At 61.7% G+C, this 15,470-nt stretch overlaps 1 protein-coding gene across 3 annotated transcripts; it reads right to left on the bottom strand.

Moving 5' to 3' along the window:
* Positions 1–2,520: 2,520 nt before the first annotated feature.
* On the bottom strand, positions 2,521–13,353 carry KLC2 (kinesin light chain 2). Of its 3 annotated transcripts, none has more exons than XM_048857064.2 (16): positions 13,254–13,353; positions 10,165–10,414; positions 9,258–9,488; positions 8,954–9,026; positions 8,645–8,867; positions 8,033–8,120; positions 7,435–7,536; positions 6,151–6,324; positions 5,583–5,682; positions 5,301–5,350; positions 5,123–5,190; positions 4,675–4,783; positions 4,137–4,292; positions 3,625–3,749; positions 3,330–3,387; positions 2,521–2,733 (listed from the first exon to the last, which is right to left on the bottom strand). In XM_048857064.2, exons 2-16 carry the CDS (start codon positions 10,402–10,404, stop codon positions 2,650–2,652), a joined length of 1,881 nt encoding a protein of 626 aa, XP_048713021.1. In that variant the 5' UTR covers positions 10,405–10,414; positions 13,254–13,353; the 3' UTR covers positions 2,521–2,649. The 3 variants fall into 3 exon arrangements, with proteins under 3 accessions (XP_048713021.1, XP_048713022.1, XP_074986455.1); XM_048857065.2 differs by lacking the exon at positions 13,254–13,353 and adding an exon at positions 12,078–12,129; XM_075130354.1 differs by lacking the exons at positions 4,137–4,292; positions 13,254–13,353.
* Positions 13,354–15,470: the final 2,117 nt, after the last annotated feature.

Raw genomic sequence — 15,470 nt, forward strand, 5'->3', positions numbered from 1 at the left:
ACAGATACAGAGGGAGAAGAAAACACAAAATATTCCTGTCGGAAGATTGAAACATGATGCTACTTTATTTCTGAGAAATCAGAATGAAAACACACACAAACCCAACAACAGAGAGAGACGAAGCAGGCTGCTCCTTATAAAACCAGAATGACCCAGTTCACCTCAAGTTGCTGTAGGCTGACTAGCTGCAAACCAACTCTGCTCAAACACATGCAGGCTTACTATAGATCCCCCTAACCTGCAAGCAGAATCAGGAACCCTTACTGAGCCTTTAAAGTGATAGCATGCAATTCCAGCATAGGCCTCAATACCCCTCACACTGGGGCTACCCTCCTGGTGTCCCATTGCTAGGGCACTCCCATAGCCAAGTGATGGGGAAATTCCCCCTGGGGCCTGCTTGGGCAAGGGCACCTCCCTTCCCCCAAATAGCCTGACTCCTCTCTGGGATTGGGGAGAGGGGCAGCCAGGCCTTGAGGAGGGGCAGCCAGGGGGGGAGGGGGGCTTCCAGGACCATTAAAAGGGCTAAGAGCACACAGGTTAGATTAGAGGTGGGGGAGGAGCCAAGGCTGCTGGGGAAGGGTCTGGCTGCTGCAGTCCATCAGCATATCCAGCTTAGTTTCCTTTCTCTAGGAGGCCAGGGAAAGGCAGCCAATCAGAGGGAGCTTCCCAATAGCATGGGCTCGGGTGACAGTGACTGTGGGACAAATGGGGACTGGGAGCATGTAGAATGAATACAAGGAAATCTCTGTGTTTGGGGTAGGGACAGGCATTGTCCATATGCAAATTTATGTAAGTGTATTCAAATTGCAGGCAGGGGCACCCGAGAAAGTGCTTTTCTCCAAGCCCCAGCTCTCAGAGCCCTGAGATGGCGAGCCAATCACAGCCTTCCCTTCTGTACTGGTGGTGGAGAGATGCTGGGAAATGACTCCCCTGGTAGGGGCAAAGCAAGGTCCTCCACGTGCTAAAGTTCTCAAGCCTCATGCTGGCCTTAGCTGAACTCACACTGCGGGGCCTGGTGCGTGGTGGCTGAGCCCTGGGGTCAGGAGGCACTAACCTGCTTCCAGGAAAAAAGCTCAGGACTGAAACTGCAGCTGAGGTCTTAAACCACAAAACTGGGCCCCCTAGGGGGGCTGCCGGACTTGGCTCAAGGGGGCAGGGTGCATTGGCAGAGGCCAATTCCACAGATCTGGATTCCCCAATAATATAACCCCTTAGCACTGGGTCAGAGCTAGCATCTCCTAGAGGGTAACAGCCCCATGTCCCATGCCCCACCCTGGAGCCAGCCCATCCTCTCACCCTGGGGTCAGATCAGACCCAGCACCCCCTGGAGGGGAAGGCCCCAGATCCCAAAAAGGCAGAGCCCCACACAGAGATTTTGAAGTACCTTTTATTTCTACAGCAACACTGGTAAATCCAGAGCGAACTCAGCAGGTGCCCCACCCCGCAACGGTCCCCCAACATGGGGACAGGCAGGTGGGTGAAGCAGTGAAGGCTCAGGGGCCCCCAGTGAGGGAAGGATTAGGAGGGACCTAGCTAGACCCCTCTCAGGTTAGGGGGAGATTTTCCATAGCAGCCTCTCCCCCTGGCCCCCCTCGGAGGGCAGTAACAGTGCCCCCTCCCCGCTGAGGCACAGCAGCGGTTGGGGACTATGCCTGTGTCCAGTGGCAGAGTAAAGAGATGTGACAGGCTGGAGAGGGAAATGAATTGTGCGACATCGCTATCTCCATTCCTGCCCCCCAGGTCCCAGAGGGGCTAGTGTTTTCCAGTGTAAGGTGCAGGCTTTAGCTAGGAGGAAATGAGACCCCCCCGCCACAGCAGTGGAATTAGTGTTGAAAGGCTGGGGGGGGCGGGGAGGGGGGTGTCACCAGCTTGCACCAGGACCATGCAAACCAGGGGGACGGTAGTGACTCGCTAGCCTCCTTCAGTAAGGAAGGTTTGCCCCCTGCTGTGGGGCAGAGAGGATTCTGGGTAGGTGGGGGGTGCGGAGAAGGTGAGGGGAAGACAGCTCAGAGGAGCTAGATACTGAGGAGCAGCAGCAGCTGCATCTGAAGGGACAAAGGGGGAGGGATTTCCCTGCCGGTCTGGGGGCAGCATGCAGCAAAGGGGGGCTCCCACCAGAGGGGACTCCCTGAGAAGAAAACATAAATACAAAGGAAAAATGAGGTGATCTGTGACCCAGGAGTGAGGAGGGCAGATGTAACTCACCTCCTGCTCCCCTTCTCCAACCCAGCAGCGGAGTTCCAGAGGTTTCCTCCTGAACGCCCCCCCCCACACTTCCCCACCAGCCCCACAGACAAGTCTCCCCATCCCATCCAAGCATCAGATCCCCAGCCCAAGGGGTGAGGGCAGCTCAGGGCAGCTAAGGGGATGGGGCTGGGGGATGAAGGGGTGCCCCCCCAAATAGGGAATTGTCCCTACAGCAGCATGTGAGCGAGTGGCCTGAGATCCCAGAGCAGGAGGGGCCAGGCCGTGCCACGCGGCGGGTGGGGAGCCCCTAGTCTCTATGCAGGGAGTACGGCCCTCCCCCGTCACTACACACTGGGTGGAGAGGGGAGCCAGCCAATGGAGGTGTAACAGCAGGGGTTGTCTCCTCTACTCTGGCCCACGGGGCTTGTGGAGGTGTCCGTGGGTGTCTGTGGGGGGCCAGGGTCACCCCAGCAAGGAGCTGCGTCTGGACAGGTCCACAGTGCTGGCGCTCAGGCCCCGGCTCTCGGTGAGGCTGCTGCTGGTTGGCTGCAGGGACAGAGAAGAGGGGGGGGGGTTAGTCAGGGCTCACTCCCTTAGAGAAGGGGGAAGCTGGGCAGGGGAAGGTGTCAAGGCCTGAGGCAGGAGATGGGGACTCCTGTGACCCTGCCTCTCCCCCTCCACATACATACAGGGGAACATTCAGAGAGAGTTCCCCACCCGAGCACCTGTGGGACCCCCTGGCCCTGAGGGCTGTAAGCTAGACATGGTCCTGGGGTGAGGGGGCTTGGGGGAAGTCAGTGCTGACAAGGGCTCAGTGGGGAGAGAAGTGCCTGGGCCGAGCAGGGAATTCCCACTACGGGCAGATGCCCACACCTCCAGGGGTGTGTTTGCGTGTGGCCCCTTCCCCTCCCTGTGCAGGGGGGCCTGGCATAGGCCCAGTTCGGCATCCCCACGGCACCTGGGGGGCCCAGCTCAAGGGCATGACAAGGTTCCCTCCCCCCAGTTGTGACCAGCACCTGCCCCCAGGGGACAGGGCTACAACAATGTTTGGGGGCAGCAGGCAGGGGCACGAGGAGGGTGGCAAGCTAGAGGGGAGGGGCCCAAGCTGCTCGTCCCCCCTTCTGCCCCTGCCCACTTCTCACCAGGCTCGACTCTTCCACGCTCTTGTTGAGGAAGTTCAGGGAACTGGCCCGTTTCATCCTGAAGAGGAAGAGAACAGAGTCCCAGTAAAGTCAGGAAGAGAACCCAGGAGTCTGGGCTCTAGTTCCCCCACCTATCCTCCCAGAGATAGAACCCAGGAGTCCTGCCCTCACCCCCCAAGGCACACATGGGCAGAGGCTGGCGAGGGGTAGAGTCCAATAGGGAGGGCTGGGAGGAAAGGGGACGCCCAAGACACACACAGACAGCTGGGCGGCGGCATAGTGGGGTTGAACTCACCCCAGGTTCCTGGGCTCCTGGGGGCTGCTCCCCTGCAGCTTCTTCACCAGCATCTCGCTGCTCCGGCGCAGGGCGTCCCGCAGCTTCCCAAAGGAGCCGCTCCGGCGCAGGACTCCAGAGCCATCCTGGGGGGCAGGACGAGTCACACGGGGACACCCCGACAGAACCCCCGATACTCCCCTGCCAGTACACCCCATCTGGGGCAGGGCTCTGGAGCTGGCCCTGGGGTGGGAGATGAGTTCTGTGGGGGGTATCCCCATGTGATTCCCCCCTTATCCCAAACACCCCTGATTTCCCCCCCATGGCTCTGCTTGGGGTGAGAGGAGGTGGGGCGATTGAGCCCCTGGGGCTGACCTGGGGGTGGGGAAGATGCCCGGTGGGGGCTGGGCCCCGTGGGGCTGACTGGGGGGAGGAGGGGGTGGGGAAGATGCCTGGTGGAGATACCATGCTAAGTGGCCCCTGGCATTGTGGCCCTGCCTGTTGATCCCTGCCGCTGCAGCCGTGTTTCTCACCCCAGCCCATTCCGTGCCCATCCCGTCCGCGGGCTCGGGCCCGTTCTCAGCCTTGGCAGCACTGTTGCTCAGGCTCTCCCGGCTGGGCCGGCGCTCCGACCGGCCCCCATCCTTCAGCAGCTCCACCACCCTGGTCTGGCTGATGGCGTGCATGCCCTGTGGGGAGACCAGCAGCACCCGATTGTTCTCAGGGAAATGAAAGACACTCTTCTTTTTTAAAAATAAACCCCCTTAAAATGACATTTGACATCCTGGCAACCTGTGTTAAGGGTGGGAGGGGACTGGGAGCTAGGACTCCTGGGTTCCATCCATAGCTCTGAGATGGGAGTTTCCTGCTTCCTGATTTCAATAATAATTAAAATCATTCCACTGTGAGGGAGACAGAGATCAGAACACTGCAACACAGAGAGAATCCAGGGGTCCTGGCTCCCAGCTCCCTGCTCTAACCCACTACACGTCCCCTTCCTTCCCAAGTGGGGTGGGGAAGGGAATTAGAGGAAACCAGTTCAGTCCCCTCTTCCCCCGGACCTGGTGATACCTGCTTGCGGGTTTTCATGGCACACTCCTCCAGCGTCTCGGCGGCCTCCAGCTTGCCCTGGCGCCGGTACAGAGCCCCCAGGCTCTTCAGGGTCGTGTTCACTGTGGGGCTGTGGGCAGGAGAGGGGACCCAAAGGGAGCAGTAAGTAACAGTGTGCTGAGCAGACTGTGTGCACAGAGGAAACAGCTCAATCAACATAAAACAGGGACAGAGCTGGGGATAGCAGCCAGGACTCCTGGCTCTCACCTCACCTGTTCCAACCCACTAGACTCCCACTGACCCCCAGAGCAGGGATAGAAGCCAGGAGTCCTGGCTCCCAGTCCCCCTTCCTCTAATTCCCAGACAGTTGCTGTGAGGGGGCGGAGCCTGACTGCTGGGCAGGGTGTAGGAGAGCACTGCCACCCTCCAATGGGGCTCTGGATGTTGCCCCCCCGGAAGCTGAACTCACCTGTCCACCTTGCAGGCCTTGTACCAGCTGCCATACTCCCTGTAGGGGACACTGTCCTTGCTCCTGTCCTGTGGGGGGCACAGACACACAGGATAGTCCCAGTCACTGTGCAGGGGGAGCAACCAGGGCAGGGTCCCCCCAGTCCCCACGACAGCCCTGCACTCCCATGCCCAGGTACCTTGCTCTCCTCGCGTTCCTCTGCATGCATCCAGATTGGCTTGTTCTCTCCTGCAGGGACAGACGGAGGGTGGGGGGGGGGGGTTATAGTAGTGCTCCATCAATTCCTGCCCAGCACTGGGACACAGCTGCCTCTGGAGTGGGACTGCAAGAGGAGACCCCCCAACTGAGCCCCATCCCACTCCCTGCAGCACAGCACCCCCTAGTGCCATACTGGGGCATTGGGACCAACCCTGACTGCGAGGGGAGCGTGCCCCCCCGCCCCCGGCCCCCCCCGACTCACCATTGACTGAGCCAAACTCCTTCTCGTGCGCCCGAGTCAGGATCTCCTTGTACAGCGCCTCGGCCTCTTTGTACTTGCCCTGTTTCAGGTAGCAGGATGCCTGTAGGGCAGAGCCAGGGTCAGCATGGGCGTCTACTCAGGGACCCTGAGGGCAGGAAGGGCTGGGCACGGAGGGCTGTCTCTGTCCAAGCTGCTGGGCACAGACACACCTGGTGGTTCCTCTGGGCTACCCAGCTCTGGCCTGCACTGCCCAGTCTGGACACAAGGGGGCGAGGCTGGGCCAGGCAGTCTCCGAGGTGGGGGCAGCATTCTCTGCCTTCCCACGGGGCCTTTGCCCTCATCCCTTGAGAAGCCCAGAGCCCACATTCAGCCCTGGGGAAGGGCAGATGCTGCCCTTCGCCATCTGCAGGGGGAAACATAGGCACCCGAAAGGATGGGACCTGGGACCTGCACATGATCCCACCGAGCCAAAGGAGGGGCTAGAACCCAGGAGTCCGGGCTCCCCTACCCCGCCCGGCGTGCGGGTGCGGTGGCTGCCTGCCTGCCTGCCCTCGGCACCAGCTCTCACCAGGTTGTTCTTGGTCTTGGCAACGTTGGGGTCGTCGGGGCCCAGGCGGCTCTCGTAGATCTCCAGCGCCCGCCCATAGTAGTACTGCACTTCCTCCGCCTTGCCCTGGTTCTGGCACAGCAGCGCCAGGTTGTTCAGCTGCTTTGCCACGTCGGGGTGGAACCGGCCCAGCACCTGGGGGCGGGGGGACGATGATGAAGAGGGAAGTTTTGGCAATAGATTTGACAAAGCCTATGTGTGCCTCAGTTTCCCCTGCCCTTTCCCTGGCTACCCGGGGTGAGGGGAAGGGATGAAGCTGGCTCTCAGGGCAGGCTAAGAGACACAGGGGTGGGTGTTCATCACCTAGCTGTCCGAGTGGAGTGAATGGGTCATTAAAAGGGCCACGAAAGATCAACCAGGGGAAAACCCAACAAGACAATGGCAAACCCAATCGCCAGGACACTGACCCCCAGGAACCAAGGGAGGGGTCCCCTGCCTCTCAGCAGGGAAGCAGGAGCAGAGACCCCAGCTGGAGACCGGAGGGCTGGGAGGAGACAGGCTGGCTGCTGGACGGGGCTTGGGCGCTCTCCCCTGAGGACTGACTGTCAGAGAGCGACAGAGCCTGGTAATGGGGTCGCTGCAGCCTGGCTGGGCTCTGGGCTGACCATCAGGCGTTACCTTCCTTTCCCTGTGCTAACCTGGGGGCTTCCCACACTGCATCCCGGAGACCATGAACCCATGATGTCAGTGCATTAACCCCTGTAGAGTGGGCAAGTCTCCACCAGGAGCAGGGGAGCTGAGGGCCAGTCTCAGCAGGCAGGCAGGGAGGCCGCATGGCATGCCCTGGAGGAAGAGTGAGGCCCCTGGGCTCTGGCATGCTAAAGGGTTTCTCCAAGAGACTGTTCAAGAGCTGTGGGTGCAGCCCAGATCCTGTAGATCCGGGATAGGGGATCAAAAAGCAACCTGAGGACTCACCCAGCTCTGCCCCCAACTCACACGGGATCCCCTGCCCTGCCCCTGCCCAGATCACGCTGCACCGCCCTGCCATCCCCCCAACTGCACCTGCTCCTGGGTTCCCCAGCCTGCTGCCCTGCCCGTACCACCCTCCGGCCCCATGACACCATCCTATCACTGACCCCCAGCCTGTCCCTCCAAGCCCCCTCATTGACCCCACCCTCAGCTGTATCCCCTCTCGCAGACCACCCAATGGCCACGCCCACTTGCCAGCCCCCACCAGCCTCCATCCATCCCACCTTACTGATCTGCAGCCCATCCTTCACAGCGGTCCCCCAGCACCACCCCCACCTTCTCGCGAATCTCCAGCGCTCTCTTGCACAGCGGCTCGGCCTCCTTGTACTTGCCCCTCTTGCCGTACAGCACAGCCAGGTTGTTCAGGGTGGCAGCCACCTGCGGGGGCAGAGGAGCGTCATCATCCACCCTGCACAGCAGCCCCTGGCCACAGCTCCCCCCAGAGGGTCCCTGTGCGGCTTAGGGAAAGTTCAAGCTCTGTGGCACTTTCAGCCCCCCAGCCCCTGGGATGAGTCTGGGGTAACAGCGCAGTGCAGACCTGAGCCACCCACTTACAACACCCAGCCCTCCTGCTCTAGCCACCAAACTTCACGCCCTCAGCCAGGGACAGAACCCAGGAATCCTGGCTCCCAGCCCCCTCTGCTCAAATCACTACACCCCACTCCCGCCATCCCAGCCAGGGAGAGAACCCAGGGGTCCTGGCTCCCAGCCTCCACTCTAACCACTACACCCCATTCCCCTCCCAGGGCTGGCAACAGAACCCCGGAGGAGTCCCAGCTCCCCCTCTTTAAGCCATTAGGCCTGACTCCCCTCTGTGAGCTGGGGATAGAACCCAGACGCCGTGACTCCCAGCCACCAGCCATGGCACACTCACAGCGGGGTGGTCCTTGCCCAGGGTCTTTTCCCGGATGGCCAGCGCGTCGTTGAGAAGATGAGCAGCCTCCTTGTACTTGTTCTGGTCCCTGTGGTGGGGGGATGGTCCCTGGTCAAACCCATGTGCTACGGGCATCCAGGCCTGGCCCTGAGGCTAGGGGCCCTGAGCATAGCCCTGGGGTGGGGGAGGCTCTCACTGTCCAAACCTAGCAGAGACCCCCATTTCCAAGGCCCACGCATTTATGGCCAAAGGGGATGGGTACTGCCAGGAACCGAGACCACCCAAACTCCAGTCAGACTGGGCGGGGCGGACTTTCTCACTGGCGCCAGATCAGAGCTGGTGCCTCTAGAGGGGAAAGACCTCCTGTCCCATTCCTTGCCCCTGTAAGCCAGCCAGTCCCTGCCCCCTGGTGCCAGATCAGAGCTGGCGCCCCCTAGAAGGGAATGGCCCCATATTCCAGTCCACAGACTCAGCCAGGCCCTGCCCTCTGGCACCAGATCAAAGCCAGTGCAACCCAGAAGGGAAAGGCCCCACGTCCCAATCCCTGCCCCCTGGCACCAGGTCAGAACTGGTGCCCCGTAGAGGTGAAAGGCCCTGTGTCCCATTCCCCACCTGTACACCAACGCCAGGATGTTGAGCATGGTGGCCACATCGGGGTGATCGTGGCCCGAGGTCTTCTCCAGGTCCTCCAGTGCCTGCTTGCAGAGCGGCACGGCCACCTCGTAGCGCCCCTGCGAGGCGTACTGGATCACCAGGTTGTGCAGCGTGCGTAACCGCGCTGGGATCTCATAGCCCCCATGCTGGGCCGCAGCCTCCCCACTGCCGGGCGTCGGCCCTGCAGGAGAGAGAGGCCGTGAGGGCCCGTGGGCAGAGAGCCAGCCCCTGCCCTGCAGTGCTCACCTTGGCAGCCGGGCAGCTCACCTTGGCCCTGGTCGTCATCGCTGGGGAACAGGTCATCTAGCGAGTCCTTGGCTGCCTCTCCATTCTTCTCCTCCTGGGCAGGAAGAAGGCTATCAGGGCTGGAGCTTTCCCATGCCAGCCTGGGGAGCATGTGGGAGCCTAGCCCCACGCTGCTACTCTAATCACTAGACCTTGCTGCCCTCACAGAACTGCTGAGAGAACCCAGGAATCCTGGTTTCCTGCCCACCCTGCTCTAACCCACTAGACTCCACTCCTGCCCCAGAGCTGGGAGAGAACCCAGGAGTCCTGGCTCTGGGGGACGCACCGAGGGGGAGATGTCGTCATCAAACTTCTTAATCTGGTTCATGAACTCCAGGTGCTTCTTCTCCTCCTCCAGTTGTGCCACGGCCTGCTCGCTACGCTGCAGCTTCTGCTGGGTGCCCGCCAGCTCGTCCCGCAGCCACTGGTTCTCCTGCACCAGGCGCCGCACCTGGGCCCGCAGCTTCTGCTTCTCAGACTCCACCGCGCTCAGGTGGCTCGACAGAGCGATGATCACCTGGGGGGATGTGAGATGGGGACAAGCCCCCGAGGCAACCACAGCCTGCCCCCCACAACCACAGCCCTCCCCTTATCCCCCGGCATCCACTGCCCACTGTGACTACAGCCCTCCCCCTTCCCCCTGGCACCTCCTGCCCCCCACAACTACAGCCCTCCCCCGGCATCCACTGCCTCCCACGACTACAGCCCTCCCGCTTCCCCTCCACACCCCCTGACAGGCACCCACTGCCCCCACACCTGCCACTGCCTACCTGCATTCCCCAGCCTCCACCCCCTCTCACCCTCCCCACTCCCCTTGCCCCACCACCAGCCTCCCTCTCCCCCACAGGAACCCCTTGTCCTCCTCCACCCCACAGGCTCCACTGCCCCCCCCATCACAACTCCCCAAGAGCCCTGACACTACCCACAGGCCACATCTGATCTGGGGGGACGGGACGGGACGACTGTCTCTTTTCAGAGAGAAACTGGACTTGCCTCCACGGTCATTCTGCCAGTGACATATCTGGCACTAGAACCCAGGAGTCCTGGTTCAAAGACCCAGCCCTAACCCACTAGGTCCCAGAACTGCGTACAGAACCCAGGAATCCTGGCTCTCAGCACCCCCACCCCCAACAACTATAACCAATTCACATCCCTGAGCTGGGGCAGGAAGCCAGGGCCCCTGGAGGCCTCACCTGGGCCTCCCCCAGCCCCAGCTCAATGGCCTCCAAGGACTTGCGCACCAGGCTGGACTTCTCCTGCACAGCACTGGCCTCGTGCTGCTTGTCCAGGCAGTTCCTGGTGTCTAGCAGGGTGGCCAGGATGGAGTGGTGCTCGCTGCGCAGCGTCTCCAGGCCTTGGATCACTGCCTTGGTGCCCAGCACGATCTCGTCCTGGCTCAGCTTCTCCTCTCGCGGGTACACCATGGTCGCCATGGCCGGGCTCCTGCGGGGAGTGGGCTATGAGACAGGGACCTGGCACAACTACACTCCCCCCAACACGCATTCAGGGGCTTGGCACAACCACCCCTCAGAACGGAACCCAGGAGTCCTGGCTCCCAACCCTTCTGCTCTAACCACTAAACCCCACTCTCTCCGCCCCACCCCCTGACATGGAAACAGAACCCAGGAGTCCTGGCTCCCAGCCCCCTCCCACGCCCCCCCGCTCTAACCAGTAGACATCAGCCCCGCACCCTGCTCCCCAGACCTGGCAATAGAACCCAGGAATCCTGGCTCCCAACCCTCCCGCTCTAACCAGTAAGTAGACCCCGCCCCGACCAGGAAACAGAACCCAGGAATCCTGGCTCCCAGGCCCCCTGCTCTAACTACTAGACCTCACTCCCCTCCTAAAGCTAGACTAGAACCCTAGTCCTGACTCCCACCCTGACCCCCTGTACTCCCAAATGTAACCAATAGATGCCACTCCTTGATGCCCCCCATGTCCCTTTAACTTCTTTAGATGCCCCTGGTGTCCCTTTAATTTCTAGCCTCACTCAGCTGGGGAGGGGAGTGTGATCATGGTACATGGGCTCCCTCATCTTTCTGGAATGACCCCTGGTTCCGCGGCTGCAGTTCCAGCCTCCCCCAGCAGGGGGCCGGCGGCCCAGACGATAGCGACGCAATGCGGTGCAGGCCGCACGCGCTGCTCAGCCAGCAGCTCCCTGCACTGCTCTGGGGTAAAATGGGACCCCAGTCACCCCCCTCGGGGAGGGAGAGACAGAGATCGTTCTCTGCCCCCACCTTCCCCCACCATCTCCCCTCCCGACTCCCCACTGCACCTGGAAACTGTCCCAGCACTTTAGGCGCTAGAACTAGGGAGGGGGGGTGCTACTGCACCCCCAGGCTTGAAGTTTTTTCTATCATACAGAGGGTTTAGTTTGGTTCAATGTCTCTCAGCACCCTCACTGTCCAAATGGTTACGGTACCCCTCCCCAGCGCACCCCGCATCTCCCCCGAACCCCCCACTGCTCCCCGAAACTGCCCCACTGCTCCCCTCATCTCCCCCGAACCCCCCACTGCTCCCCTCATCTGCCCCGACCCCACTGCACCTTGAAACTGCCCCACTGCTCCCCTCGTCTCCCCCGAACCCCCCACTGCTCCCCTCATCTCCCCCGACCCCACTGCACCTTGAAACTTCCCCCACTGCTCCCCTCATCTCCCCCGACCCCACTGCACCTTGAAACTTCCCCCACTGCTCCCCTCATCTCCCCCGACCCCACTGCACCTTGAAACTTCCCCCACTGCTCCCCTCATCTCCCCCGACCCCCACTACACCCTGAAACTGCCCCAGCACATCCCGCATCTCTCTGCCCACCACACCTTGCATAGTCCCCATCACCACGCCCAGCGCACTCTGGAGCTCCCCGGCGGGACAAGCTCCCCCCTACACACACCCCGGTGTCATTCTGAGACCCCCCCGGACCCACCCCGGAGGACCTCGCAGCCCCCCCAGGACATGCTCCCCTGGCCCTGAGATTGCCCCTCCCGCCCACCTTATACCTCAGCGCCCCGTGCAATTCCCCCGGGCCCCTCTGCACCTCCACCCGCCGCGCCCTGGGCGCCCCCCTCGCTCCCCCGGCCCCAGCCCCGGCCCCGCCCGCGTCCTTCACCTGCCCCCGGCTGCCCAACCCGACGCGCTTGGTCCGCAATGCGCCCTCCGTGCCGCTGCCCCGCCTCCCCTGCAGCCGGAGCGAGAGGAGCGGCGGCCTCGGCACTGGCCGGGCAGACACAACCCCCGCCCCGCGCATCGCCCGGAGCCCTTCCAGATGTGCGGGGACTCACCCCAGTACCCCCAAACCACCTGAGACCATTCCAGATGTGCAGTAATCCCAACACCCCTCCCAAACCACTAAGGGCCGTTCCAGATGTGCAGTAACCCTCCCCCACTGCACTCTCATATCTCTGGGTCCCTTCCAGATGAGGAGAAGCCACCCCACAGGGCTCGGGGCCAGGCCAGAGATGGTGTAATCCCCCCAGCCCCTCTGCCCTGCCAGACACTTCTCCCCTCAACACATACCCCAGAGCCGGGGCCACTCCAGATCTGAGAGCAACACCCTCCGTACCACATCGGGTCATTCCAGATCTGGAAGAAATCCCCCAATACCGCCCTCCCCGCACTGGCGAAGTCATTCCAGATGTGGAGTCCCCTTTCCCCAACCCTAAATGTCATAGTCCCCTCCCCGCACCACCCAGGCCCATCCCAGAGGCGATGACCCCCAGCCCCTCTCCACCACGCTAGACGAACAAATTCCGCAATACCCGCTCCCGCCCGGGACCATTCCAGATGTGTCCCCCTCCCAGCCCTTCCAGGTCCCCAGTGGACTCTCACACAACCAGAGCCCCCCCCCAATGTCCAGCCCTTCCAGGTCCCCCGTGGACTCTCACACAACCAGAGCCCCCCCCCCAATGTCCAGCCCTTCCAGGTCCCCCGTGGACTCTCACAGAACCAGAGCCCCCCCCCAGTGCCCAGCCCTTCCAGGTCCCCAGCGGACTCTCACACAACCAGAGCCCCCCCCCCCCCAGTGCCCAGCCCTTCCAGGTCCCCCGTGGACTCTCACACAACCAGAGCCCCCACCCAATGCCCAGCCCTTCCAGGTCCCCAGTGGACTCACACACACCCAGAGCCCCCCCATTGTCCAGCCCGTGGACTCACAGGAACACACACACCCGGTCCCCGCTGGACCCAGAGCCCCCCCAGCCCGACAAACACGGGCTGACCCCAGCGCCCTGCGAGACATACCCCCCCCCACACACCCGAGTCCTGCCCCGTGTAGCCCCGCCCCTACCTGCTGCAGGCTCCGCCCCCTTCTCTCTCTCTCTCTCTCTCCCCTCCGGTCTCAGCTCCGACCTGCAGCTGCCGCCAGCCCCATCCCGCCCCGCCCCATCGCTACCCAGCAGCCTCCGCGGCCGTACCACATGATCCCCCACACTGCCTGCTGTAAAGGGGAAGCGGCTGGCGGCGATTTAGTGTCTGGTGAGCAGAAAGCCAGCACCTTAAAGGGGAGGAGCAGAGCGCTAAAGGGAGGGGGCGGTAAAGGGGAGGTGTCCGGAGGGGGGCGGTGCACTGCACAGTTAAGAAAGATGGAGCTGGGTAGAAAGGGGCTGGGGGCCCGGACGCCTGGGTTCGTCCCCAGCGCTGGGCAGGGAGTGGGGTCTAGTGGTTAGAGCGGGGGGGGGCGGGATTTCAGGGAGCCAGGCCGGGCCAGGACTCCTGGGTTCTACCTACGGGACCGGGCTAGCGCCACCCAGGCGCACGATGGCCGGGGGGGCAGTGCCCCCCTTGCTGCAGCAGTTGGCCAGAGCAGTGGAGGGGGCAGGGGGCTGCAGGGAGAGGAAGGAGGGGCTCATGATTCAGGCAGGTGGAGTCTGCCCCTGCCTCTGCCATCGAGTTCCTGTGGGCTGCTGGGCCAGTCACTTCATCCAGACTTTAGTGATCACTAATGGTGTGTTGTTCGTTCTCTGGCCGTGTGGCTTGAGCCCCTGGGGTCTGATCTGCAGAAGCGCCGAGCACTCACCGCTGCACCAGAAGTCCACGGGAGCTGAGCTTTGCACACACAAATGCCAAGTAATGCTGAACCAGGCGCTAGCTGTCTCCCGTGGGCACTCCAAATTAGTGGCGATTTTTGCCTTTCATCTGTCTGGGCCTCAGCTTGCCCTGTGGTACACAGGGATAATACCCCCCCTCTCACCTCAGCAGGGTCTTGGGAAGACAAATTAATGTGCAGGGATCTCGGGTTCCCTTCTGGGCTCTGAAGAGGTGAGTACTTCAGTGGGCACAGACTTCTGCCTCATCCCCTCCAAACTGCCCCAGGCCTGTCTCTTTCCCAGCCTTGGGTCATCATCCCCCTACCATTCTTCTCAGCGAGCCAGGCCCAGGCTCTAGTTATCAGACTTCCTTTCCTAGTCCCCGTCACAACCCTCAGCCCCTGGTTGCATTTTCATTTGCCCCAGCATGGTGGCATCAAAAGCAGGAGTCATAACCCTGTGGCGCCAGGCTAGGCCAGTCCAAGTCCCAGTCTTCATCCTACCAGCCTCAGCCTCCTCCCGACCGCCCCAGCTCATTGGGCCAGTGTACTACTTCCTGCTCTCTACCCCACCCCCGCTCCAGCTCTTGGCCCCCTCTGCATTTGAATCAGGCAGCTTCCTCCTCTGGGGTGTCTGGGCAGACAGGTGGGGGAGCAGGGAGGTCATGGAGAGCACACAAAAGACAGGGCCCCTGCTCTCAATTCCAGCACCCAGCCTGCAGCAGCCCAGAGCAGCAATGATGGGGAAAGCCCTGCACCCCCAGGCTGGAGCCTGCTCAGGGTGGACTGAATCTGCCCAGAATGTAGCTGGAAAGCTTCTAGCAAGTTTACTGTGCAAACTGCAATTCTTCAAAGGTTTATAACTTGGCCAAATTTGGGCAGACTTCGAAGGGATGGCAGAAAGCACAGCCCTGGCACACAGGCCAGCCCCTGGCCACGTTTCACCATGCAGAGTTCCTCTCCAGTTCCATCCTAGCCCTACTGCAACCCCATAGCACCCCATGTACTCCAATGAAACCACTCTCACCCGGTCTCTAACGACCCCTTCTCAGCCAAAGCTCAGAACCAGTACTCCATCCTCATCACCCTTCAACTGGCAGCCGCCTTTGACACCATTGGCCATGCGCCTCTTCTTGAAATCTTGTCCTCTCCTGGTTCCCCTCCTAACTCTCTAATCGTTCCTTTAGTTTGTCCTTCAGAAGATCCCCCCCACCCCACCTCTCCTGCTTTCTGTGGGCAATAGGGCTCTGCCCTTGGTCCTCTTCTCTCCTCCCTCTTCCCCTTAGTTCTGGGTAATCTCATCCGCAAACACAAATTTCAGCTACCATCTGTATGCTGCTGACTCACAGATCTGCCTCTCTGCTCCAGACCTGTTTCCTCCTGTCCACACTGAAATCCCAGCCTGTCTCTGCCATCACCTTGTGGCTGTCTAGCTCAACATGGCTAAAACAGAGTTTGATACCCCCTCCCTGCTACGTC

Source organism: Caretta caretta, chromosome 7, assembly GCF_965140235.1.
Source record: "Caretta caretta isolate rCarCar2 chromosome 7, rCarCar1.hap1, whole genome shotgun sequence".
NCBI classification, from domain to species: Eukaryota; Metazoa; Chordata; order Testudines; family Cheloniidae; genus Caretta; species Caretta caretta.